This window comes from Cheilinus undulatus, linkage group 15 (genome assembly GCF_018320785.1).
Source record: "Cheilinus undulatus linkage group 15, ASM1832078v1, whole genome shotgun sequence".
In the NCBI taxonomy this organism is placed as follows: Eukaryota; Metazoa; Chordata; class Actinopteri; order Labriformes; family Labridae; genus Cheilinus; species Cheilinus undulatus.
In genome coordinates, this window is record NC_054879.1 from 44,225,398 (window position 1) to 44,252,411 (window position 27,014).

Here is a 27,014-nt window from a genome sequence, read left to right on the forward strand (position 1 = left end):
TCTCTTTTCTTCCTTTTTAACTTATGATTTTGCTTTTTATCACAAAAGTTTACCTTTAAACTCAGAATTTTGTTTTTTTATATCATATTTTGACCCTTCAGAATGACATTTTCAAATTTTAAGTGACCTTTTCAAGTCGTAATTTTGAATTTCGTCCCTCATTTTTGCCTTTTCAACTCCTAACCTAGATTTTTAATCCCATATTTTGCCCTTTAAAAACTCAGTTAAAAATTTAAAACCCATAATTTGAATTTTATCTCATATTTTAACCTTTTAAAAGTCATGATTTAAAATTGCATCTCATATTGTTTAGGATTTTATCTCTTTTCTTCCATTTAAACTCATGATTTCAACTTTTTATCACATGTTTACCTTTAAAATCTGAATTTTTTTTTTTTACATCATATTTTCACCTTTTAAACTGATTATTTTGACTCCTATATCTTATTTTTTACCTTTTAAACTCATGATTTAAAATTGTATCATAAATGTTTACCTTTAAAATCAGAATTTTGGGTTTTTTTTGTATCATATTTTGAATTTTTAAACTGACTATTTTGACTTCTAAATGGATTATTTTCACCTTTTAAACTCATGATTTCAAATGTTATTTGTATTTTGATGTTTAAAACTTGTGTTTTTTAAATTTTATCTCATATTTTAACCTATTAAACTTGTGATTTCAAATTTCTATTTAATATTTTTGCCTTTTAAAAACTTAATTTTAAATTTTAATTTCATAATACGTTTGTCTCAGATTTTGAGACTTTAACTGTATAATTTTGACTTTTTTAATGTCAAATTCAGTTATCATCAGTTCTGTTTTTTCCATATTCCATTGGTGGTGAAAACTTTGTTGACAGTTTCTGGTTAAATGTTGACCCCGGTAGGCCCTTAGCTTGGACCTAAATCCAGAATCCGGCCCCTGCTGTGATTGTGAGGAATATTAGGGATACACTTTTTATCACAACAGCAGTGTGACAGCCGGCCCTGGTCTCCCCTGCAGGAGAATCTTAGAGTTAACCTAAATAAAGGGGTATTTATACCGGATGTGGTCAGATATTTAGGCTATGTTAGCTTAGACTGAGTAAATGGAGCTGAGAGATCCTACAGCAGTTTCATGACTTCGACCGAGCGGGGGCGCTGTTGGGGCACTAAAAGGATCCAGTGGGATAAAAGTTCCCAGACTTTCCAAAGTCTTTCAGTCTAAAAGCTGACATGTAGATAAACCTTTGAGTTAACGGAGTAGAGAGGAGGACAGAGAGGAGGCAAGACAGCGACCAGCAGGTGCTGAAGATGGCTAACGAGGAGGTAAGTCTGCAGCCATGCTGACACATGGCATAAATTAGAGATTTGTAGTCTTTGATGATTCTGATCTCGCCGCTTCATGTCTTTATTTTGAAGCTCAACAACGAGGAAGGGACACCTTTACTCTCCTCGAGCAAAAACACCGAAAAGCCAAGACACACAATGATGTCTGCGTCTTTTAATTTCATAAATTCCATCGTTGGATCTGGAATAATAGGTCAGTACTTATTCCTTTTTTTAACTGTTAAAATAGTGGGATGTGAAAGTCTTCGCCCTGACACATAATTATTTTCTAGATGGGGTGTAACGCTGACATACTTTCACACATTCAAGCTCTTTCAGTCGTAAACTCTCCTTATCATATGACCAGCGCCTGTTGTCCCCATTCACCCCTCTCACTTCTTTGACCTCAAAAATGCTCCGAGTCATTAACATCACGATCTAAACACAGCACAGTCACTCAGGGCATCTTTGACGCCTTAGGTGACTGTGCATTTTAATTCAATATTCACATTAGTATTGTAAAATCACAAAGTTTTGGTCAAATTCCTTTTTAAAGGAATTTTCAATCCTATTTTAATTTAAAATGAGATTAGACTAATAGATGAAAAAGTAAGTCAAAGTGCAAAGAGTTTGCCAACACAATGCACAAATTCATAATTTGCTGTTACATAAAACTATAATGGGTTGGTTGTTTCTTGCACCAATAAGTAGCTCTTAATGTTTTTTTTTCACATTTTTGCTGTGTATTTTCGGTAATCTTGGCAGTAATTACAAAAAGGAAAGTAAATGTGTTTCAAATTTGTCTTAAGACCTGTACCCTCACTCCAGACAAGGGGTGTCAAACCTAAGGCCTGGGGGCCAAATTCGGCCCGTGGCACAGTTATACCCGGCCCACAAGACCATATCAGATTCTTATTATAACTGGCTCACCAGTATGAGGTCTGCAGATTTACTCCAGAGTAAAAATGTAAACTTAACCTTGATGATTTGAAATATCCTCATTAAGTCATGAAAATTTAAAACACAAAGAGTAAAATAAATTAAATAACAAGTCAGGAATGTGGGAAAAAGAAATTTTGTGTTTTCATTTAATATTTTCAAGTTTGCATCTCATAATTAAACTTATGAGTTTGACTTTTTGTTTCATTTTTGACCTTTTGGATAATTTTTAAATTTGAAGTCATTTTTATAAACTAGACTCATCAATAGAGCTGATTTTGGAAAAAATAATCTAATTGCAATTTTTTTCCCCCAATATTGCGATTTGATATGCAGTTATTCCTTAACTTTCTTTACTTCTAAACAAGGGCTGAACATTTCTTTAGAAATATCACATTCCAGGGTGCAGGTGGCCTAGTGGTTTAAGGCGCGCCCCATGTACGTGGACGGCAAGGGGTTCAAATCCGGCCAGAGACCCTTTACCACATGTCTCTTCCCTGCTCTCATCCCTGTTCCAACTCTATTCTCTGTTCTCCTCTATCAAATAAAGGCCCAAAAATAAAAAAAAAAAAAAAAAGCATTCTAAAGATTTTGACACGTATTGCCAATTGGAATTGAATTGTTGCATTGACGGGTTTTTGTCATTCTTATATTTAACTAGATGAAAATTGCAATTTCAGCTAAAATTGTGTGGGGATGCTGTGAGCTGAATTGTGGAAGAACGGCTGAAAATAGCCAAAAGCACAAAAATAGCTGGGAATAGCATAAAACAGCATAAAAGTAGCTGAAAATGGCATTCAGTAGTTCAAAAAAAGGTTAGCAAGTAGCTGAAAGTAGCCTAAAAAAAGCTGAAAATAGCATAAAAATAGCTGAGTTTGGCTTAATAGTAGCTGAAAATTGCATTCAATTGCTGAAAAAGCATAGAAATAAAATAGCTGAAAATAGCATGAAAATAGCTATATTTTAAAAATGATAAAATTTAGAAATGAGAAAAGTCATAGCGGTGTAATGACGAAGAAACTGAATTTTTTAAAGTGTAAGTTGTGTCGATACGACAAAGTATGAAGAAGGAGATAGTGGAAGAAAAATAATGAACAATATGGCCAACGTGAATATCAATAGTGTGGATGCTCAGCATCCCTACTAATAAGAAAAAAGTACACAAATTAAGAAGGTAGGATTTTTTGTTGACTATTCTAAAAAATGGTACTTGAATGATTGCATGATATGTCATGCATAACATCTCTGCTGCAAAAATAAATGTTTAAAACTAGTATTTTAACACAAATTTCACGTCAAAGAAATATTGCACCTTTTGCGATTTGAAAATTGCAGCATGCCATATTGTGATTTAATCTAATTTTTGATTAATTGTCCAGCCCTACTCATCAAACTACCACTCATTTGACTCCCAACTTTGATTTTTAATCCCATATTTTGACCTTTTAGACTCAAAATTTAAAATTTTAACCCACACTTTGACCTTTAAAACTCATGAATTCAACTTTCTATTTGCCTTTTAAAAACATTTGGACTTTTTTATGTCATATTTGAACATTTGAATTAAAATTCTTGATTGGAAGTCATATTTTGATATTTTAAACTCATCAAATTTGATCTCACATTTGACCCTTTCAACTCCTAACTTTGATTTTTAATCCCAAATTTTGACCTTTTCGGCTTACAATTAAACATTTTATATCAGACTTTGACCTTTAAAACTCATGATTTTAAATTTTCTCATATTGATCTAAAAAAAATCACGATATCAACTTTCTCTAACATATTTGCCTTTTAAAAACCTTGTTTTGACTTTTAAGTTTGTGTTTTGACCTTCTGTACTAATAAACTTGACTTATCTCAGATCAAGCTTGTTAGAATCTCAGGTTAGACCTTAATTCAGAATCCATCCCCTGCTGTGATTGAGTCTGACACCCCTGCCCCAGGCCTTCTTAGAAATTGATGAAAATCATAAATGTGCATGCACATTGTTTCTATAAATCTCCTTCATTATTTTTGACCAGGTTTACCGTATGCATTAAACCAGGCGGGACTCCCCTTCGGTCTCCTGCTGTTGGTGCTAGTTGGCTTTATAACAGGTGAATATCAAACATGTTCTAACTGATAAGGATTTGGTTTTGTTTTTGGGATGTTTTTCATTATTAACATTGTGTTTGTGTATTTCTTGGCAGATTATACAATCATCTTACTTATTAAAGGAGGAAACCTCTCAGGGACAAACAGTTATCAAGCTTTGGTACAGAGCACCTTTGGTTTCCCAGGATTTTTAATTTTGTCTGCCCTGCAGTTCCTTTATCCTTTCATTGGTAAGTTTTTATCGCAAAAGATCATGTATTATTGCTAGTGTGGTCTTACAAGTACATTAACTCTCTCTATCTTATTTTAGTTCTGTTACAGTGCCTATAAAAAGTATTCACCCCCTTTAAGTCAGTGTTTAGTAGATGCACCTTTGGCTGCAATCACAGCTCTGAGTCTGTGCGGATAGGTCTGGACACTGCAATTTAACTCCATTCCTCTCAGCAGAACTGCTCAAGCTTTGTCAGGCTGCATGGGGATCGAGTGTAAACATCCCTTTTCAAGCTCAGCCACAAATTCTTTACTGGATTGAAGTCTGGGCCACTCCAGAACATTCACCTTGTAGTCTTTAAATCATGTCAGTGTAGCTTTCTCTTGCTGGTCTCTCTCACTAGTGTCCTTCTTACACGCTCACTCGGTCTGTGAGGACGGTTTTCAGTAAGCTTTTCTCTGAGTTGCTTGGGTTGTTCTTTAGTCTTCATGGTGTAATGGTAGCCAGGAATACTGATTAACCAGTGACTGGATCTTCCAGACACAGGTGTTTTTATACTACAATCACTTGAGACACATTCACTGCACTCAGGTGATCCCCATTTCTCTAATTGTGAGACTACTAGCACCAACTGGCTGGACCTTTGTTAAATTAGGCTGGTCACTATGAGGGTGGTGAATATTTATGCAGTCACTTATTTTACCTTGCATATTGACTGTGTATATTGACCATAGTAGGTTTATAAAATCAATAAAAGGGTAAAACATCCAAAGGGGTAACTATATGTTATAGGCACTATATTTAGTGGTATTTGTTTTATGAATACTTCCTTTTAATATAAATAATATTATCACACAACTCTGTTTGTATTTTCTTTGTCAGCCATGATAAGCTACAACATCACAACTGGCGATACACTGACCAAAGTATTTCAGAGAATACCTGGAGGTATGCACATCTACCCCTAGTAAAAGCTAAACATAACACTAAGTTCCTAAATAAAATATTTATCATTTAAGCAATGCTTCAAAGAACTGAGTTCATCTTTATGTTGTCATTTGCTGTGTGTGCAGTTGGTCCAGGTCACCTACTCGCAGAGCGTCACTTTGTGATCCTGCTAACAACTATTGTTTTCACTCTCCCCCTCTCACTGTATCGAAATGTGGAGAAGCTTGGAAAGGTAAAACAGACTCTCGGATGGTTTTCTGTGTCACGCAGTGGTTTTAAAGCTTCATAGAAACAATCCTGTGTGCCACCAGGTGTCTCTTGCATCAATGCTATTGACGCTGACCATCCTCATTATTGCAATCATCAGAGCAGCTACCTTTGGACCTCTCATGTGAGAATAAACATTCTGCAAGTTTTGCTAATCTGCAATCATGTTTCTGTGTTGCTTAATTACTGAATTTATTTTCTCCAGTGTCCCAACGCAGGATGCCTGGGACTTTGCCAAGTGGAACTCTATCCAGGCTGTTGGCCTCATATCTTTTGGTGAGATGGCTTCATTATACTGATTCTGAGTCACATTTATTGCAATGTTTAACCCTTTATTGTCACTCTATTGTTACCACTTTTCACCCTTTATTGTCCCTTTGTTGCCATCTTTATCCCATATCTACCACCTCATTGACACCTTTAACCCTTTACTGCCAGTTTGTTTCCACTTTTAACCCATTACTGGAACTTTGTTTCCACTTTAAACCCCTTACTGCCACTTTGTTCTCACTTTTAACCCTATACTGCCACTTTGTTTCCACTTTTAACCCTATACTGCCAATTTGTGTCCACTTTAAATCCCTTACTGCCACTTTTTTTTCCACTTTTAACCCATTACTGCCAGTTTGTTGCCTCTGTTTTCCGAATATTGTCATCTTGTTTCCACTTTTAACCCATTACTGCCACCTTGTCCCCACTTTTAACCCATTACTGCCACTTTGTTTCCACTTTAAACCCCTTACTGCCCTTTTGTTTCCACTTTTTACCCATTACTGCTACTTAGTTGCCAAAAAGCATTTGATTAAGATTTTAAGCGTCATAGCACATCAAAAATCTGAGTGACACAAACATTCCTACCAGAACACATTTAATAAAAGCAGCTGATCTTACTCTTTACATTATTTTCAATACTGAGTTCATAGTAGATCTGGCATCGAGTGACAACTTCCTGTCTCATCGTACACAAACATGACAAGTATGGTAGAGTATTGCTGTCCACAGTGCTTAACTTAAGTCAGAGATGAAGTTTGATCCCACATATTTAGATGTTATTTATCTAAACTGGTAACCAAGTGTTGTTTTCTCTATTATCACTGCGAGCAGCTATTATACAGATGCAATATTAGCTGAGGGGCTATATCTGTGGAGCTTGAACTGTTTAATGAGTATAAATGATAATTAATTAACCATAACATTCAAACGTATTGTCATAAAAGCTTGCAGAATGGATTGAAAATCCTTTTTAATGCTTCTCGATGCTTACTAATGTGACCGTTACAACTCTAATTTCCCAATTAGAAGCCTATTGTGGATTTAAGTAGCCAATGGCTTTAAGTGAGAAATGTCAGATCTGAATGTGTGTCAATTTGTTGAGGATTATTCCACCCCCTTGTGGTCACAAATAAATGAAAGAAGCTTTAATTTAAAGCTATTAGATTGATCCTATCAAAGAACCAAAGCAGACAGCTTTAATTCACACTCTTTGCCTGTCCAGTAGAAATGCAATCCAGCTTTACTACATGGTTGAGACTATTAATCTTGTTGGCACAGTGTTAGGATGTTGTTAAGATTTTGTTAAATCATTGCACAACATCTCAAAGAACTGCTGCCGTAATCATGAACTGAGTGAGACTCTTTATTCATCAAAGCACCCTGCACGTGCGGCAGCCCTCTAAGGTCTTTACACAAATTCTGATTTAATGACATGAACGAAGCACCTTTGGGATCATAGCTACTGCTGAAACAAAGAGGTGTTTTAGGTGGGATGTGCCGTGCTCTTTAGTATAGTGTTTTTGTAGTCTCTCAGCAAGGCGATGGGTAAAATCTGTTTATCATCATGTGTTCTGCAGTAAAAAGGCCATGTGTGTGATTTGTGTCTTCCCAGCCTTCATATGCCATCACAACAGCTTTCTTATCTACGGTTCTCTGGAGAAACCCACCATGGCTAACTGGTCTCGGGTCACCCATGCATCTGTCGGCTCAGCGGTGATATTCAGCGCCGCGTTTGCCGTTGCTGGCTACATTACCTTCACTGGTTACACACAAGGTATCAAATATGGAGATTTTAAACTGTGTCCTCACTTTCATGTGCCACAACCTGTGTGTTATTATCTCAAATTTCCACTTTCCAGGAGACATATTTGAGAACTACTGCAGAGATGATAATCTGGCGACATTCGGTCGCTTCTGTTTTGGCTTCAGCATAATAGCCACATTTCCACTGGAGTGTTTTGTTACACGAGAGGTAAGTGATGCTTTCTCTAGCAGCAACCTAAGAATTTAACAGCTAAATGTTAACATATGTGAAGGGAAAGTAGTCTTTTTTGGTTTACGGTTTCTGAAGTATTGTGACAAAAGGAGCACATGGTAATTTACTTCCAGTGTGTGGTAATGGATTGTCACTTTACCATAGAAATGTTTGAAGAAATTGCAAAACCTTAAGTAGGGCCTATTCATTTTCTTCTTGTTTTCCCTCAGGTGGTAACCAATGTTATTTGCAGAAGGGATCTTTCAAAAATGGAACATGTGCTTGTGACTTCCCTAATAGTCCTGGCTTGCACATCGTTGTCTTTGCCCTACGACTGTCTAGGAGTTGTTTTGGAGCTCAATGTAAGACATCTCAAAACATGTGACACATCTTCATTTGTAAGCCTTAACTTACTCGACCTGTCTACAGTGCTGTGAAAAAGTATTTTCCCCCTTTCTGTTTCCTTCTTTTTCTGCATATTTATCACACTTAAATGTTTCGGATCTTTTAATATCTCACAAAGACAAACCAAGTAAACACAAAATGCAGTTTCTAAATGATAATTTTATTCATTAAGGGAAAAAATCCAAACCTATCTGGCCCTGTGTAAAAAAGTAATTGCCTCCTGAACCTAATGACTGGTTGTTCCACCCTTGGCATCAATAACTGAAATCAAGCATTTGTGATAACTGGTGATGAGTCTTTCACATCACTGTGGAGGAATTTTGGCCCACTCTTCATTACAGAATTGTTTTAACTCAGCCATATTGGAGGGTTTTCCAGCGTGAACTGACTGTTTAAGGTCACACCACAGCATCTAAATTTGACTCGGCCACTCCAAAACCTTAATTTTTTTCTTTTTTTTTTTTTTTTGAGCCATTCAGTGGTGGACTTGCTGGTATGTTTCAGGCCATTGTCCTGCTGCATAACCCAAGAGCACTTGAGCTTGAGGGCATGAACTGATGGCCGGACATTCTCCTTCAGGATTTTCTGGTAGACAGCAGAATCCATTGTTCCATCAATCCCAGCAAGTGGTCCAGGTCCTGAAGCAGCAAAGCAGTCCAAAGCAACTGCCACCATCATGTTTGACTGTTGGCATGATGTTCTTTCTATCAAATGCTGTGTTATTTTTACTCCAGATGTAACGGGCCACACGTCTTCCAGAAAGTTCAACTTTTGTCTCGTCAGTCCACAGAATATTTCTCCAAAAGTCTCGGGGATCATCGAGATGTTTCTTAGCAAATGTGAGACGAGCCTTTGTGTTGTTTTATGTAAGCAGTTGTTTTGGCCTTGGAACCATGATGCCATTGTTGCTCAGTGTCTTTCTTATGGTTAAGTCATGAACTCTGACCTTGACTGAGGCCAGTGAGGCCTGCAGGTCTTTGGATGTGATTCTGGGTTCTCTTGTGACCTCCTGGATGAGTCGTCGTTGCACTCTTGGAGTCATTTTGGTTGGGCAGCCACTCCTGGGAAGGTTCCCCACTGTTCCCAGTTTTCTCCATTTGAAGGGTAGGGTTAGGGTTACCCTAACCCTAATGGCTCTGACTGTGGTTCGCTGGAGTCCCAAAGCCTTGGAAATGGCTTTGTAACCTTTTCCAGACTGATAGATTTCAATCACTTTGTTTCTCATTTATTCTTGAATTTCTTTGGATCATGGCATGATGCATTTCTTTCTGAGATCTTGTAGCCTACTTCACTTTGTCTGACAGCTTCTATTTAAGTGATTTCTTCATTCAGCAAATTTGGAGGTAATCAGGTCTGGGTGTGGCCAGTGAAACTGAACTCTGCGTTCCAAAAACTGTGGTTAGTCACAGTTAACTCATGTTTAACAAGGGGGCAATTACTTTTTCACATAGGGCCAGATAGCTTTGGATTTTTTACCCTTAATAAATAAAATCATCATTTAGAAACTGCATTTTGTATTTACTTGGGTTCTCTTTGTGAGATATTAAAATTGGTTTGATGATCCGAAAGATTTGAGTGTGATAAACATGCAAAAAAGAAGGAATCAGGAAGGGGGCAAATACTTTTTCACAGCACTGTATATTTACTATGTATGAGAATTTAACAGTGCTTTCAATTACCCTTTAGGGCGTCCTGAGTGCCACACCTCTGATCTTCATCATCCCGTCCGCATGTTTCCTCAAGCTTTCTCCTGGCAGGAGGCTACGATGTGAGCACTTGATACCCGCGATGCTGATATTGATGGGCTTGTTTGTCATGATCACTGGACTGATCATGATCGGCCTCTACCCTCAAGACTGTTCACACGGCGTGGAGATGTTCTACTGCCTACAGAGCAATTACTCTAGTACTGCAGCACCTGACTGAAGCAACCATCCAACACTTATTTAATGTTGAGGTTTCAGCATATGTCTTGTAAATAAAAGTGTGCCTTGATATTAACAGGTGCATCTCAAAAACTTCAGTAGAATGAAAGTGTTTTCCTGTGATTTGATTTAATAAGTAAATTTCCTTTTTTCTGATTCATCTCATACAAAGTGAGATATTTCAAGACGTTTCTGTTTTAACGTTGATGTTAACAGCTTAGACCTCACAAACCTAAAAATCCATCTCTCGAAATACTCGAATATCATATAACATCAGTCCAAAAAAAGGGTTTACAATACAGAAATTTTCTCCAGATTCTCTCTCGGGTTCAGGTCAGACCAGATTGGCCAATCAAACACAGTAATACCATGGTCAGCAAACCAGTTTCTGGTAGTTTCAGCACTGTGGACAGGTTGTGCTGGAAAAGGAAATCAGTGTCTATAAAGTTTCTCAGCACTATGAGAGCAGCCTGCCCTTTCAGCAATGACCTTAAGTGGCTCCTGTGGAGGGTGTCAGGGATTAACATCTGAACAATAGCCAAGTCAGCAGTCTTCCCCATGATTGCAGTTGTGTGTACTGAACCATAGTCAGAGAATAAAGGCTCAGGAAATCTATGCAAATCTGACTTTTCCACATAAGTCTTAAAGGGGACTTATGCAAAAATCCCTTTTTCAGGCTTTTCTAACAAAATATATGCCCCTAACCTGTCCACAATCCCCTCAAGTATCAGAAAAACCCACCCCCCCTCTTTCTCTACCTTTCAGAAAATGTGTGCTGAAACAAGCCATTCTCAGGCTTTCCCCACATGATGTCATGAGGGGAGTTAGCCCTGCCCCAAGGTTCAGTTGACCCTCCCTGCTTGGAAGAAAGTTTTACCCTCCTCTCCTGATCCCCAGGAGAGCCACATTCATTTCCTGAGAGGGGCATGGTCAGGGGCAGAGTCAGACAGCTTAATCACATTTAAAGCCACAGACACAGAAACAGCAGGTCTAAACAGGGCTGAAACAGAGGGTTTTTTAAACATGCAAAAATCCAATACTGGAGTGTTTTTTCAGGAACAAACTTCACAGGCATGTTTTGGAGACCTCTGAGACCAATATAAGCTTGTCTCAAAGGGGTAAAATATGTCCCCTTTAACATTTTGAGATAGTGGACTTTTAAGTTTAGTGAGCTGTAATCATCAAGATTAAAACAAAGTCCAAGAAGGGAGAAAACCAGGCACTCCAAACACAAAAATAGTGCAAATGAGGAAGGAAATACTAAAAAGAAAAGCCTTTATGTAATGACCAAATCATCTTCGTCAGGGCTAAGATACATTTGTGGTGCAGTCACAACTCTATGTTGTGTTTTTTGGACAGTTCTTTCCCCTGTTTTCCAAGAGCACCCAATTTTGGTTTACTATTAAAGCACCTTAGTCACACTGAGCAGCCAGTCAACCCCCCTCCTTTGTTCTCAAACAAAGAAAGTATTGAAACTTTGGATAAAATAAATCTAGAATAAATAGAAATTTGCCTGTCTTAAGTAAATCATAGGGTAAATTACTTCGAGATGATATTCTATTTTTTAGATGCACCTGCACTGCCTTGGATTATCATTATGAAGAAACAGTGGAATAGTTGTTCCAACCCTGGCCACCAGATGTCACTGCTGTCAAATAAAGTGTGTATTAAAAGGCAGTATCACACAAGAACAGATGTTTTTGATACTCTTAATTTGATACTGATTGAGTGGATTAACGTGCTGGGTTTTTTAAAACATGTGTGCTGGAGTGTTACTTGTGTATTCCTGCTTAAAATAAAAAACTAAATACGGCACTGTTCTGCCAAACGCCTCGAAGGAATCCTGGAGGGAAGGTATACATGAGAGCAAAGAGACGCCCCTCTTAAACTCAATGTTAACGATGCAGCGTCTTGGATGTACACAGTGAAGTTGGCAGGGTTGTGTTTGGCTGTCAGGAGCTGAGTGATTAAGCTATGTGTGACTGTAGTGTAAAAAGGTGAGAATTACTTTACTACACTGGAATGGTCGGCGTTAAAAGCGCCAGACACGGAACCAAAGGCGGAATAATGAATCATTTATCCAAACAAAATCTGTCTGAGTAACGTTACCTCCCTTGAAGACTGATGGAAGTTGACAACTGCGTCGAAAACCACTTACATTCATGGTAAGACGTGACTTCTACGTACTTTGACTATTTTAAATAAAAAGACGTCGAAAAAAACGTTCATATGACTGAAGAAATGATGACCTCATGTGGGATTCGCCCATATTTCAGTATTTGCCAGTTTGCTGCTCTTGAAAGCAGCAGCTTGGACTGTATTTTAGCCTGTGCTATATGTAGTATGTTAACTCGTGTTAAAAAATGAACTGTCCATTTTGTTTGTGTTGGACCAGTCCGCGGGATTTTGTTAAACCAATAAGTTTCGTCATGGATGATCAGGGATCCCAGCCCCATCCACGGAGCTCTGATCTGAGGTATGTACAAATGTCATGTGGATTACCAGCTGTCATATGTGTGAGATTTATTTTTTGGTAACGACGAATCCCATAAGAAAACTCTGAAAATCCAGGAGTGGATGCATGTATTTGTTTTAGCTGAGCCAAGCCAAACTTCATGGTCTAAATTTGGTGCAAAAAGAAGCATTTACATGCCTTAGTTTGTTTGTTTTTCTTTTTTTGTTGTATGCTTTGTGTTACTATTTATTCCTCAGAGTTAAAGTCAAGTTCTGCCAACTGTATTGTGCTGTTCTTAATTGTTACCATCTTACACCAGCTGCTCTCTGAGCTGTTTTAGGTTGGAGCGGCTCTATATCCCCTTAGGGAGGTCACAATACCAGGTTTTTAAAGTTAGATAAGACTCTAGTGAAATCAGATGGTTTATACCTTTAAAAAGAGGGGGACTGGTTGCCTGTTGTGGTCTAAGTACAGTGCATTCAGACAGTATTCAGAACCCCGTCACTTTTTAAAATTATGTTTATAGTTATGTTGCATTCTGATGCTACAGTGTAAAACAATAATGCTTAATTTCATTAAAGTCCCTGTAAAGTGATTTTTAAAAATCAGTATTTAAGTTAGTTGTATGGCAGACCTCTGTGTTATGAACCACGAGGCCAAATTTCAGCCATGAAAAACATCTCTAAGTTTGTAAAATTAATCTTCAAAATCATGAAAAATGATGCCAAAAAATCTGCTGTAGTATGGTAGGCGTGTCTGTTGAATGAGCTGAAGCCACGCCCACAAGAGAAATACAATCCTCTCAAATTAAAAAAAAACCTTCTGATCAGAGCACAGCTGCCTGGCCCTGTGCCAGAGCAGAGAGATAGAATTTAGGGATTACATTTACTGTTTTCTGGTACAAATCTCTCTGTTATGTCACTTTTAATGATCCGTCGGCCACTGTGGCTGATAGATTTGGGAAATTTACCTCACAATAAACAAAAACACAGCATGTAACTGACTGTTAACTTCCAATGAAGGCAGTGACATGAGCTAACAACAGACTGTACTGAGATGATCAGCTCGGTGATTGTATATCATTGTAGCGCTAGGTGGGCGGGGTCATTCACCATTAAAACTGGTGGTGTCATGGGCTCAGATGGGCCAGGAAAGAGGTGAACAACTTCCTAACCATCTAGGCCATAAAGTTCAGCCACATAGATCTCAGTGTTTTCACATGTTTTCAGCAACCTTATTCCGACATGTGTAGTGTGTTTAGGCACAAAGTTTGGATTTCACTCTACAGGGATGCATGTCAGAGCAAAAACTAGCCATGAGTTCAAAGCAACTGCCTGCAGAGTTCAGAGAGACAGGATTGGAGCAAGGCAAAGATCTGGGGAAGGCTACAAAAAAGTTCTGTTGCACAGTGGCCCTCATGATTCTCCAACGGATGAAGTTTGGAACAACAAGGACACTTTGAGCTGGTCGCCTGGTTAAACTGAGCGATCAGGGAGCAGGGCCTCAGTAGGAGAGGTGACCAATGGTCGCTCTGACTGAGCTGCAGAGATCCTGTGTGGAGATGGGATATAAGTTCCAGACCATCACTGCAGCCTTCCACCAGTCAGGGCTAGATGGAAACCTCTCAGTGCAAAACACATGAAAGACCACTTGGAGTTTGCAAAAATCTCCAACTAAGAGCCCAGTAAGTAAAAATGATGTTGTTTTTACTATAGCATCGGGCTGCAACATAACACAATTTTTTTTAAAAAGTAAAGGTGGTCTGAATCCTTTCTGAATACACTGTAGATCAGAGGTGGCTAAACTATGGCACGTGGTCCAACAGCAGTCCGAAGTCCATTGTAATTTCAAAATAAAATGAAAAACGGCCTGCACTAGAACTTGAAGCTTGTGTTTCAGTGTACTAGGTGCTTTGGTTTTTTTCTGTAAGCAAACATTTTGACATGAAGAACTCATTGACGTGCTTTTGTATAATTATGTCTCAATTCACTTGGCCTAGAGAATTGTGGCAGGAAATTGCTGCATGAATTGTTCTCAGTTGTTCCACTATCTGCTGCATCTGAAGGTCTGATTTACAAAGGATGTCATGCTTCAACATCCCCACTGTCAAGCAAAACTCCTTTAAATCTTGGCAGATTGGTGCAATTTGCTCTTGCTTTGTGTCTGAATGTAGAGATGAGCCATCGGTGACTACAGTCTCTGCTGAATGGTACTGGTCTTATCCTGACAAGGGGTAGTCCATTGTTAACCAGGCCACACCCTAAGTCTGATTGGTCACCCCAAAGCTCTTACAGGTGACATATTTTACCCTTTTAAGGCAAGTTTTTATTGGTCTCACTTCGATATTGTTTTTTTTGCATGTCTAAAACTCCCTCTGTTTCAGCCCTGCTCAGAACGAGCTGTTTCTGTGTCTGTGGCTTTAAATGTTTTTGAGCTGTCCGACTCCGCCCCTTTCAGGAAATGGATGTGGCTCCCTGATCCTGCTCTCAGCTGGCAGCTGAGAGCAGGATCAGGAGAAGGGCGGTGCTTTCTTCCGAGCAGGTGAGGGCCAACCTAACCTGGGGGTGGGGCTAACTCCCCACATGACATCATGAAGGGAAAATCTGAGAACGGCTTGTTTCAACACACATTTTCTGAAAGGTGGAGAAGGAGGTGGGGGTGAATTTTTCTGATTTTTGGGGGGATTGTGGACAGGCCAGGGACACATATTATTGTTAGAAAAGCCTGAAAAGGTGTTTTTTCCATAGTATGTGATCTTTAACATTAACAGTATTACTCTTAAGGTGAGGTACGCCCCTAGATTCTTCTGCTTTTGGCCCTCCTGAGGCAGATGAAAAATGTAAAATAGTGTTGAATGCTCTGAGAATCAGTGGAAAATGTAATATGGACTGAAAGGAGGAAAACAAGGCTCTCCAAGCATGACAAATGTATAAATGAGGAAGGAAATACCGTAAAAACCTTTCAAATTAATGTCAGACTCATTCTTCTTTTACATTTTCATGCTTGGAGTGCGTGGTTTCCTCTATTTTAGGGGGAATTGATGCCTGATTTGTCACTCTAGCAACAAAAACAGAAGTTGCAGGCACGCATGTTGGGTAATTTCTAGTTAAAAATTGCAGAAACAGTCCCACACATTGTTTAAATTGCATGATCACAAAAACATGTGGGACACATTTGGTGGAGATTTGGTTATTTCATTAAAACCAACAGAGATTGCATTGTCTCGAAACAAAACTATCAAACATTTTGACACTAGTGCCATCTTTGCAGAATAATGCATCTCCAAAAACATCTTTCCGAAAAGCATTCCTTCCACTCGGCCCTTCTCGTGCGGTTGTTGCAGACGCTTCAACCTATGAACCCTCCTCATTTCCTGCCCTCCCGAGCTCTGCTGAGAAATGGCCTTGTCCATATGCAGAGGTCATGGGAAGCGTCCTGCAGGCAAAAACATTCGCCCTCCTCAGCTTCTGCAGCAGGCGTGCTGGTGGTTTTTTTCTGGTGGAAAAACCATGCGTTCACCGAGCTTGAAACTGATATTCTATAAAATACTGATTCGTCATGTCTGATATTCAGAGAGAATCACAGTAAAGGAGAACGCTGCGAGTATGTGACAGGATGGAATTTCCCATCAGGTTTCTTGGTCCAGGGGTTTGGAGATGATGTCAGCCGCTTGTATTCCAGCGGCTGGAATCATTAAAACAAAGGGGGGGGAGTGAGTTTCCAGAGTTACTACTCACTCCTTTGGTATTCAGAGGAGTTCTGCTGAGTTTTTGAGATTTAAATCAGAGGTGAGATGGAGCATTTGATCATATGATAGTTTCCAGGGCAGGAGTCCATCACAGCTATGCACAGTTTCCAGCTCGATGGTGTAATTTCCATTTTAGTCAAAATAGCATTCATATATATAGCTCCTTGGTGTGACTTTGATTCATATTTCATGAGTATTGTGTAATGTGGGAGTGTAGCCACACTTACTGGCAGTGGAGAGCAGCAGACCACCTAAATCTCTCTGTGGTTTGACTGCTAATTGGAAAAGTCAACCACATCGACCCTCCCATACGCTGCTGGGGTGGAGAGAAGGCACGTCTTCTGTCTTATTTGTGGTTTCTTATATTTGGAGCCAGTAAAATGTTGCGCCTTATTTTGTTTCAAATGCAATTGCATCACACATTTCATCTTACCCCCAAAAGACACGCTGCATTTGTTTTCCAAGTGTTGCCAGGAACGCGGGGCTGTCTTTTCTCAAGCACAGGCATTGTTGGAAAAAGATTTAGAGAAGGTTTTTTCAGTGCAGTAATTATCAATAATAACATCCGTTTTTTTCCCCTCTAAATTCCAAGTTTTTAAGAGATGTGTGTTAAATCTAAAAAGCAGTACAGTGCTGGATCTGGCCCTCGCTAATTGGACACACCTTAAACCATGATCTCACATGGCTGCCTCACCTCAGGGCAGAATGTGGGATTAGTTAAGGTATCGTGAATCCCCACAGCTGTTTCCCGACATGTAGGCAGTCCAAGGGCACAGCTGCTCACATGAGTCTGAGGGGGGAAAATATGGCAAGAGTGAGCAGCACACTTCATACATATGAAGCAACTTTGAGAGCTTAAGTTTCCAATTTTTGAAGACAAAACGGTACATCTGATCATGTTTGATGATCCTGTGTCGTCTGTTACCTACCCAGAAGAGTTAAATATATTGAAATAGAATCATCAGTCTTTCCCTGACTGTCAAATTTTCATTTTCAGCTCATACAAAAGTATGGTTATTAGTCTTGGTCAAAAATGAAGCCAAAATCCACAAGTTTTCCTTTGTAACTTGGGGCCTGTTTGACAAAATATCATTAATAGTACTCATATAAAATTAGTTTCCTAGATTAGAAATATTATCACTTCAATTTAAGTTGGCGGGGTTAAGCTGGGACCGCAGCTATGAAAAGTATGCAGTAACTCTCTAAGTGTTTAATAAGAAGGGCTATTACTAGAGATGTACCAATAACATTTTTTTCTGGTGTTGGGTGTCGGCAGATACTGAGTACTGATCCCATACCAGTGTGAACTTTCTGGACTGACTGTGCAGACTAGCAAATTATTTTAGACCTAAATTTGACTCAGAACACGACTCAACAAATAAAATTATAATGTACAGCATCTCTGTGACCCTTAAGTTGTTTTTCTGCTGATTATTGAGTTTTACTGATAAATATTAAAAAAACAGTAATACAGGGGGCTGCATCACAGGCTCTCTCCATTATGCTCTATTTGAGCAGCATCACATGATTACACAACAGCCTGCCACTGGCTAACAGGCCCTCACAAAGGGAAAACAATATGGTGGTTAGCATTTGAGTTAGCATTCAAGCTAGTGGTAATAAATTATCACATTTGGATTAAAATGGATAAAAACAGACGTTCAGTATCGGGTTTACTGGTGTGGATTTAATCATTAAAGTCTCCAAAAGTCACACGAGTCCCAGGCTGCCTGAAAATGCTGCCACAAGGGATTCAATGGGAAGGAACAATGGCTAATTTCAAGAGGAAAAACAAGTAAAAGGCAACAATTTATGGTTCAGACGTTATTTAACTTTTGATAAACATTGTACGACAACGCCTGTCTGGAAGGCATTTTAACGATCACATTCAGAGAAAAACTGTCACACAGAAACCATTCTTTGCTGCTGCTGTGGCTTCTTTGGTTTTTCAATGCTCCAAAAAAAGTAGCCCTGCAAGCAGTGTTTCTGGCAGTGAAGAAGAATTGATTTTAGGTTTAAAGTGCTAACGTTTAGCATGGCGTAATGAAGCAAAATATAAAGCTAAACCAAATGTATTGGATCAGTGCATAAACTTGTGTACTCGCTGATACCAATACCTGCATTTTAAGCAGTACGTATTTCCGATACTGCTTAAAATGCAGTATCCCTTCTTTTAACACAATTTTCATCACTTTTTTTTGCCACTTCTAACCCATTTTCACCACTTTTTGTCATTTCTAACCCATCCTTTGGCACTTCTGCACCACTTTTAACCCATTGTTACCACTTTTTGCCTCTTGTAACCCATTTCCACAGCGTTTTTAAACCCATTTTACTTTTTTTTGCCAAATTTGACCCATTTTCACCACTTTTTTGCCTCTCTATGACGTTATACAGAAATGGAAAGCTTAAGCAATTATGAGTCCAACGTGAGAGAAGCATGTAAACAACTTTTTGCTTTGCCTGTTGGAGTTTCTATTATTGTGATTTCTATATTATCCTGAGATTTTTTGGTCCATGGGTTGTTTATTTTTGTGAGTTAATTAGAAAATTTTAATGGTCTGTTTTTTTATGTTTAAAGATTTATTTTTGGGCCTTTTCGCGCCTTTATTAGATAGAGGAGGACAGTGGATAGACCCGGAAACAGGGAAGAGAGCAGGGAGAGACATGTGGGAAATGGTGCCACAGGCAGCATTCGAACCCGGGCTGCCCGTGTACATGGTGCGCGCCTTAACCACTCGACTACCGGCGCGTCCCTTAATGGTCTGTTTTGTGGCAGACTTCATCAGACAGAGGTTTTCATGTTAAAATGACACAAACTGATGATAAGGAGCCTTCATTAGGCTTTAGATTGACATAACTTTAGAGACAATTCAGGCCATTTCAGCTTGCATGTGTATGCTAACCACTATTTGCCAGCCATACTGTATCTTTATGATCTCTTCTGTGGGGGTTGTCCATTCCACTGGAGTTTTTTTTTCTGAGCTGTCATTTAACATTGTATAGACCGCTTTGTACAGCATTGCATAGACAGTTGGCCATTTCCTCTTAAATATGTATGCTAACTGCTTTCTATGGTGCAAATTGCCTAGATTTTTCCCTAAGTAGCAAATGACTGACTAATCACAAATGAATACATGAAAACGATGTAAACAAAGTGTTTAGTGCTATGCTATGCTGTCCGCTATGTGTGTAGACTATTAATAGATTCTGAAAATAACCATTGTTACCCTCAAATTTCACATACTCTGTCCATTCAGTCCACACACTTGTTGTACAGCAGGTTCCATGAATCACACTCAAAAGCAAATCTCTTTCTGTCTTGTCAATTCTTGCAATTCTGTTTTAGCTAACCTTGGATTGGCCAGATTCCATGTCCGTCATCAGGCAGATCAGATCGTACCTTGCAGAGTTTCACTCTGACTGCTTTTACCTGTTCTGAGAATAGAAAGAGCAAGTTTCCCTTCCCAAATACAGACTATGGGCGGTTTCCCAGGAGGATTTGAAACGTGTCTCAGGCAATGGATGTGTGAAATGGTCTATCTGGCATGTCAGGTTAATCTTTAGCAGAGCCTGCTGCCAAGACGTGACGGTCCAGAGAGAGCAGATCAGCCTGAACAGGACTAAGAATGCACGGACCATCCAACCACTTCTAACCCTTCAGAGTTCCTTTAATATCCTAACTCATTTATCCCTAAAGAATAAAAATGTCAGCTTCCAAAAACCATCTGTAAAAATATTAAATATAAATATTTGTTTCCACTTCAGCCTGAAATATACATATCAAATATTAATTATATTTTTGAGATTTTAACCCTTTAAAGGCCAGTGTGTTTACACAACTCCATTGTTTCTAACAGAGCAAATCACAAAAAGGCAAATAAAATACACACACACACACACACACACACACACCCCATTACACAACATCATTAGCTACACACATGTATTATTTCAGTGGTGAGGCATCCTTGCAGAAAACAGTAAAAAGTGTGAAATTTTGCAGTCTGCTTTGAATGGGAAAAAGTAGCGCCATCTGGTGGACAAATAAAACAAATTAAAAATTAATAGCTTGTAGTCAAAAAATGAAATCTTAACATAAAGGAATGCATTTGTTTATGTTAAGATACATTTTCAGTGATTTTCAACAGGACATTTTTGGTCCTTAGGAACAAATGTGTCAGTTTTTGTGTAGCTTCGCCATTTTAGGATAACTTACAAACTGAGATGACAACTTGACGACATCTTTTAAAAAAAGAATATCCTTTGGCAAGTTAGAGCTGTGTTCATTCAACACAGCCAAATGGCTTGGAAAAAAACTGAATGGTACAAAATGTCCCTCAGATCTCTTAAGGGTTAAAATACAACACCATCAACATTGATCAGTCAGAGGCTCTCAGCAACATGAAACCATGGACAAAGGAACATTTGTTTTAGAGGATCTCTGTGAGCACATCCTTTCAAGAAAGCATACACCTTTAAATTTCCTAATGTACTCATCCATGGTAACAGCCAAAAAACCTCAGAATAATATAGAAATCACAATAATAGAATCTCCAAAAGGCAAAGCAAAAAGTTGTTTACATGCTTCTCTCATGTTGGACTCATAATTGCTTAAGCTTTCAATTTCTGTATAAACTCATAGAGAGGCAAAAAAGTGATGAAAATGGGTCAAATTTGGCAAAAAAAAAAAACAATAAATGCGTTTAAAAATGCTGTGGAAATGGGTTAAAAAGTGGTGACAATGGGTTAAAAGTGGCGTGGCAAAAAAGCGGTGAAAAGTGGTTAAAAGTGGCAAAGAAGTGCCAAAGGATAGAAATGACAAAAAATGGTGAAAACGGGTTAAAAGTAGGGTTGTTCCGATTCTGATACCTGTATCGGAAATACATCCGGCTTAAAATGCAGGTATTGGTATCAGCGAGTATACAAGTTTATGCACTGATCCGATACCGTTTGGTTTAGTTTTATATTTTTCTTTGTTTAGCCATACTGAATGTTAGCGCTATCAACAGGAAATCGTTCTTCACTTCCGGAAAGCGTGTCATGCATGGTCTACTGTTTTCAGAGCAGCATATAAGAACCAGAGGGCAGACTGCAGCGGAAAAGATTAGTGTCTGCGTGACAGTTTTTCTCTGAATGTGATCATTAAAATGCCTTCCAGACTGGTGCTGTCATACACGCCAAAAAGTGACAACGTTTATCAAAAGTTAAATAAATTTTGAACCATACATCGCTGCCTCTTACTTGTTTTTCCTCCTGAAGCTAGCCATTATGTCGTCGCACTGACGCTCTTGATGCCTATGAAAATTGTGAGAATGGGTTAAAAGTGGCAAAAAATGGTGAAAAGCCGTTAAAAGTGGCAAAGAAGTGCCAAATAATGGGTTAGAAATAACAAAAAGTGGTCACAATGGATTAAAGGTGGCAAAAAAGCGGTGAAATCTGGTTTCAAAGTGGCAAAAAATTGTAAAAATGGGTTAAAAAATGGCATAAAAGTGCCAAAGGGTGGGTTTAGAAATGACAAAAAGTGGTGACAGTGGGTTAAAAGTGGCAAAAAATTGGTGAAAATGGGTTAAAATTACCAAAAGTGGTGAAAATGGGTAAGTGTGTTTCCTATTTTCTCCACTTTTTCCATTATTTTTAACATTTATTTCTTAATATTTATTTTGTTTTTTTTAAACCTTTATTGACAGAGGAGGACAGTGGACAAAATCAGAAAACAGGGATGAGTGACTTGGGGAGAGAGAGAGATACTTACAAGTGTCAAAAATGAATGGACAAAGCAGTGAAAAGGGGTTAAAAAGTGTCTCTATATTAAACTATTTTAACATAAGAACCAGTAATAGCTTCAGACAGTTTTCAGCTGTGAAATGAGGAAACTGTTAGCCAGGATGCTACTGGTCCATCACACATGCAGTGGCATTGTAAATAAATCACAGCTGAGGAGGGCCCGTTTTCTGGGTTTTTCAGGGACCCAGCCATCTCTGTGGTGGGCCCGTTTAATCATGAAGGGTTTTAGAATGGGTTTGATACGGGCCTTTGATTATCTCTTATGGTAAAAGTTGGTAATCCCACAGGAAGCAGAGTAATTCTTTTATAAACCAGTAAGCTTACATCATGGGGATATCATTCAGAGTATAGCTTTGAAAACAATACAGAGCATTTCAGCTGAAGTTGGACATGTATGCTGAAGACTGTCTGTGATGAGGATTACAAAGGTACCATTCAGTGTCCAGTTCTAATTAGTAAATCATTATGTAAATGCATTGCTAAGGGCTACAGTAGCATGATTGTTATATAATTAGCACAGAATATGTCAGTCCAGCGGCATCAGCCACACCTACACAGTCATGAAATCATTGTACCCAAAGTTTTCTAACAGTCATGAAGAAAAAGTGTTCCTGGCAACATAATTCTCCACTCTGATGCTTTTTCAAATATCACAAACCTTATATCCAGAGGCTTTTAGATGTTTTACTCCAAAAGACAAGGAGAGTTCTCACTGTGCCTCTGAGTCACTAAAGCACAACACATTTTTATCCTCCTCAAACTCATCCCTAGAGACAACGAGGCTTTCTCTACTGGGGCAAATATATCATTTGTTCTGCAGCATGCTGCCCTCAGAAAAGCCCACTCAGATCCTCACTGCACAAACAGTAATATAAAGGGTGTCATTGATAGACATCTGAACTCAAGATGTAATAAACCCAGAGGAAGAATCAGCGTTAAGGCCCTGAGATTTTGTCCTGGCAGTGTCTTTAATACCAGGCCGCTTAATCTCGTGGTGCTTTCTGCCTCACGGGGCTAAAACAGACAAAATGGCTACCATCCAGAGAGCAGGGAAGAATGGGTCATCTTTGTTACTGCACCAAAGCCAACGCATTGACCGTAAATAACAGTAAATTCCTGTCTCTGTACAGCTATGATCATAAAGAAGCACATTGTATTGTTATTCTTAACTTCTCTAGTTTCTTTAAAGCAGACTTTATTGTGGTGTGTATGCACTGGTGTTGTGATTAGCAGCCTGCTGAAATAGATTTTCTGCACAGATTCTGTCTAGACTCAAACTTGTAGCCTCTTTGTTTGTGTTTTTCACTCTTCCAGGGCATATCAGTCTGAAGCATCCCACTCTCAGTCTGTGTTGCATTCAGAATAACTGGCATGAATGAGCTCTTTGTGTGCCCTCAGTAGGAACTTTTACTTATCTGCGATGACATTCAAAAGTTTCTATGCGATAAAGGAACAAATTGCGTTGATTTACCTGACCTTTATTATCAGTGTTTGTCTTTTTCAGATGAGATATTTATCAAACAGGCCTAAGAGGTCATGGCTAGAGTGGGTTTACTTTACTGTACAGTGCTTTTTAAAAGGAGTCACTCTCTTGGATGTTTTATCCTTTATTTATTCATTTAATTTGGCTTTTTTGACAAAAAAATATTTAAAAAACCTCTCTAATGTCATGTAAATAATTGTGAATAATTGTGAAAAGAGACAACAATTATGTTGGTGAGGAAAATTGGGCAAAAAGTGGCCAAACCTGAGGGAAAAGGGGCAACAGTGGGTTTATATTTTATTAAAAAAAATTTTTTGGCAAATTTTTGGAAAAAAGTGCCCAAACAATAGCAAAAGTGGGCATAAATTGGTAAAAAGGTGGCAAAAATAGGTTAGAAAAAAGTGGCAAAATGGGGTTAAAAAAGATGAGAAATTGGGAAAAATGGCAAAACAATAACAAAGGGGGTGAAAAAGTTTAATAAAGTGGAAAAATGATGAAAAAAAAATTGGCTAAACAGTGGCCAATCAATAGAGTGGTGCAGTCGTGATGTAATTTTGTAGGCAAACCTGGAAGTAGCGTAGCATGGGTTCCCCCTAACGTCGAGCCTGTTGGATTTTTCAATGGGATTTTGGATTATTGCTGAAAATAAGATCTGTGTCCAATAAAAGTTTATGAAACTTACACATTTCGTTCATAAAGATAATCTTCATAAACTGATAATATAAGCATCGTATCTGGTTTCTTAATCTTACTGACGAAAGTAAAACGCTAACGCCATGCTATACTGAACTACAGTCTTTCTGACAAACGCTGTAGTCCTTGTTAGCTGTCTTTTAGCAACCGCCTTTATTAAGATGTTAAAAGATACACAATTCAAAGATGGGGCATGTTTCAGATGTATTTTATGTTGTAGGTTAAAGCGTCAAACTCTCTTGAGCTTGTGTTCACCAGAGACCTTATTTCAGACATTTAGCCGAAAACCCATTCAAAAATCCCCATAGACTTTCAGACCAAGGAACCAGAAGTGTTTAAATGCTAACTTACTTCTGCGTTTTAGGACTCATTCCTGCACCAATCGATAGAAAAAGTGGGCAAAAAATGGCAATAAAGGTGGCAAAAAATGCATAAAGTGGCAAAAAAGGGGTTAAAAATGATGATAAAAATTGGCAAAAAATGACAAAACAACAGCAAAAGTGGGCAAATAGGTTTAAAAAAGTGGCAAAAATGGGTTGAAAGTGTCAAGAAGGGTGCACAAATAGGTTATAAGTGGCAAAAAGTACAAATTCCCTAAGCACACCTAGACTTTCCCTTGCCACACTATTTATGAACCACTGCTTTATACAATCACTTGACACAGCACCAGTTGGCTGGACCTGTGTTTAAGTTAGGTCTTTCTTTTAAAGGGGGTGACATGGTTTAGTAGAAATGTTGTCACTTTGACATTTAAAATTATTTTTGTCATTTTTTGTCAGGAACGCCAAATTATACTGGCCATGATTGATCTATAAACTCAATAAAAACAAAACAACAATGGCAGCTGCCATTAGAAAGACCAAATTGCAAAGCTTGAATTGGTTCTCTAGATGGCACTATCACTATGTATTTGTTTGAATTGTTTTCGCCCAGGTGTGCAGGCTGCAGCTCTGGTTTCCATGCCAAAGTTAGCAGAGTGATCCCAATAAAAACAAAGAAATGAAGGGAAAACGGCAGCAGCACAGGGCATTAGGGAAAGTAATCATAGCTCAGTATTTAAGACACTACAAGGTGGAATTTATTGCAATGTTTGCATCTTTGCGGGTGTCTTTAAATGTTCATGTTTAATTTAAACTGTAAGATGAGGAAGTGTGTAACTTCTTTCCAGTTAAAATCTGCTCAGGTGTCGGTCTTTTCCTTTAAAGTTTCAGAAAAGGCACACATGCTCCTGAGCAGCACAGAGAGATCAGGATAGTTGGGTTCTCTCACCCTGGGACTGTATGTGAGAAAGGGTGTAACCCCCATGACATTTAGATGAAATCAAGTTGTTCTTTTTTTATGAGGCCTGGAGGGTTGTGCAACACTGAATATTCTGTTTACACTCCTATGAAGTAAGACACTGAATGTGCCTGTTTTAGCACAGAATCCTTGTGCATACTTACTTTAGAAAAACCTCAGTTCATGTGATCAGGGAAAAAGAGGGAAAGCATGCTGCTGTGCCTTTGAAAGATGCCCCTCTGCAGACAATGCTGCATTGTTTCAGATGAAAGGACACAGTGTGATAGCTATAATTATGGCTCAAGGGGAGCTTTCTCTTGCTCAGACAAAGTTATTTCATATGAAAGTTTAAAAAAGCACATTTGGTTAGGTTGGCAAAGGTTAGCTTTATCTTTGTGTAAGTTATTCAGGCCGTTCAGAGCTGTGGTGCATTTCTAGCAATGAATAAGCAAAGCCAAACAACTTGTCCTTCTGGGTGGGCATTTTCAATTCAAACAGATTCATACATGTTGATTCTATAATGTCTGGCACCCTTTCCCACTTATCCTGTAGTGGGTTAGTTTGGGTGCAGTTTAACAGTAAAAAGCTTCTTTCAGATAAGGTGGGGGTAATGTATTGTAGCAGACCTTGCAGAGGGCTCAACCTTTATGAACTCAAATCCTATTACCTAACTAGCAGGAAGAACTGCTGGCTTATACTAGCTCTGCCAGTTCACCATTTAGTGCAAGATAGAGAACCACAGCAAACAAATATTCAGTTTTAAATAAGGCAGATCATTGCAATCAGATAGGCCAGTGGTTCCCAAATGGTGTATCAAGGCACACCATTGTGCCTTGAGGCGAGTCAAGGTGCTCCATGGGAAATTGTACAATATGTAATTGCTTCAGCTGTACATCAACCAACCAGCTCTTTCTTCACCACGACAGACCGATGCAGAGACAGCATCACTGCCGACGCCACACCGATCCGCCTGTCGATCTCCCGCTCCTTTCCTCCCTCACTCCTGAACAAGACCCTGAGATACTTGAACTCCTCCACTTGGGGTAGGATCTCATTCCCAACCTGGAGAGGGCATTTCACCTTTTTCTGACCAAGGACCATGGCCTCAGATAAGCAATAACCTTATGGTAGCTCATAGAGATTCACAACACTGGATGTTTGCTGATATTTTAACTGATTTTAGTTGATACTGACATACTATACATGCTTTTTTTGCATT

At 38.7% G+C, this 27,014-nt stretch overlaps 2 protein-coding genes across 6 annotated transcripts in view; both read left to right on the plus strand.

The window, feature by feature from the left end:
• The first annotated feature begins 1,236 nt into the window (after positions 1-1,236).
• Positions 1,237-10,352, plus strand: slc38a11 (solute carrier family 38 member 11). The gene is made up of 12 exons (XM_041806390.1): positions 1,237-1,311; positions 1,405-1,525; positions 4,275-4,349; positions 4,443-4,577; positions 5,441-5,506; positions 5,632-5,738; positions 5,818-5,897; positions 5,979-6,049; positions 7,659-7,820; positions 7,906-8,018; positions 8,252-8,383; positions 10,113-10,352. Exons 1-12 carry the CDS (start codon positions 1,297-1,299, stop codon positions 10,350-10,352), a joined length of 1,317 nt encoding a protein of 438 aa, XP_041662324.1. The 5' UTR covers positions 1,237-1,296.
• Positions 10,353-12,178: 1,826 nt separating this feature from the next.
• cobll1b (cordon-bleu WH2 repeat protein-like 1b) overlaps positions 12,179-27,014 on the plus strand; it is a 46,354-nt gene continuing 31,518 nt past the window's right edge. The window contains exons 1-3 of one of the 5 annotated variants that reach the window (XM_041806727.1): positions 12,179-12,516; positions 12,747-12,827; positions 26,722-26,838. In XM_041806727.1, coding sequence (XP_041662661.1) covers positions 12,476-12,516; positions 12,747-12,827; positions 26,722-26,838 — 239 coding nt within the window. In that variant the 5' untranslated portion in view covers positions 12,179-12,475. The remainder of the gene's footprint in view (positions 12,517-12,746; positions 12,828-26,721; positions 26,839-27,014) is intronic. The other 4 variants (XM_041806728.1, XM_041806729.1, XM_041806734.1 and 1 more) reach the window with 4 other exon arrangements.

Bases quoted from the DNA above. Each gene is read 5' to 3' on its own strand.
- slc38a11 (XM_041806390.1), top strand. The intron at 4,350-4,442 runs GTGAATATCAAA...ATTTCTTGGCAG, and splicing joins GCTAGTTGGCTTTATAACAG to ATTATACAATCATCTTACTT. The intron at 6,050-7,658 runs GTGAGATGGCTT...GTGTCTTCCCAG, and splicing joins TGTTGGCCTCATATCTTTTG to CCTTCATATGCCATCACAAC.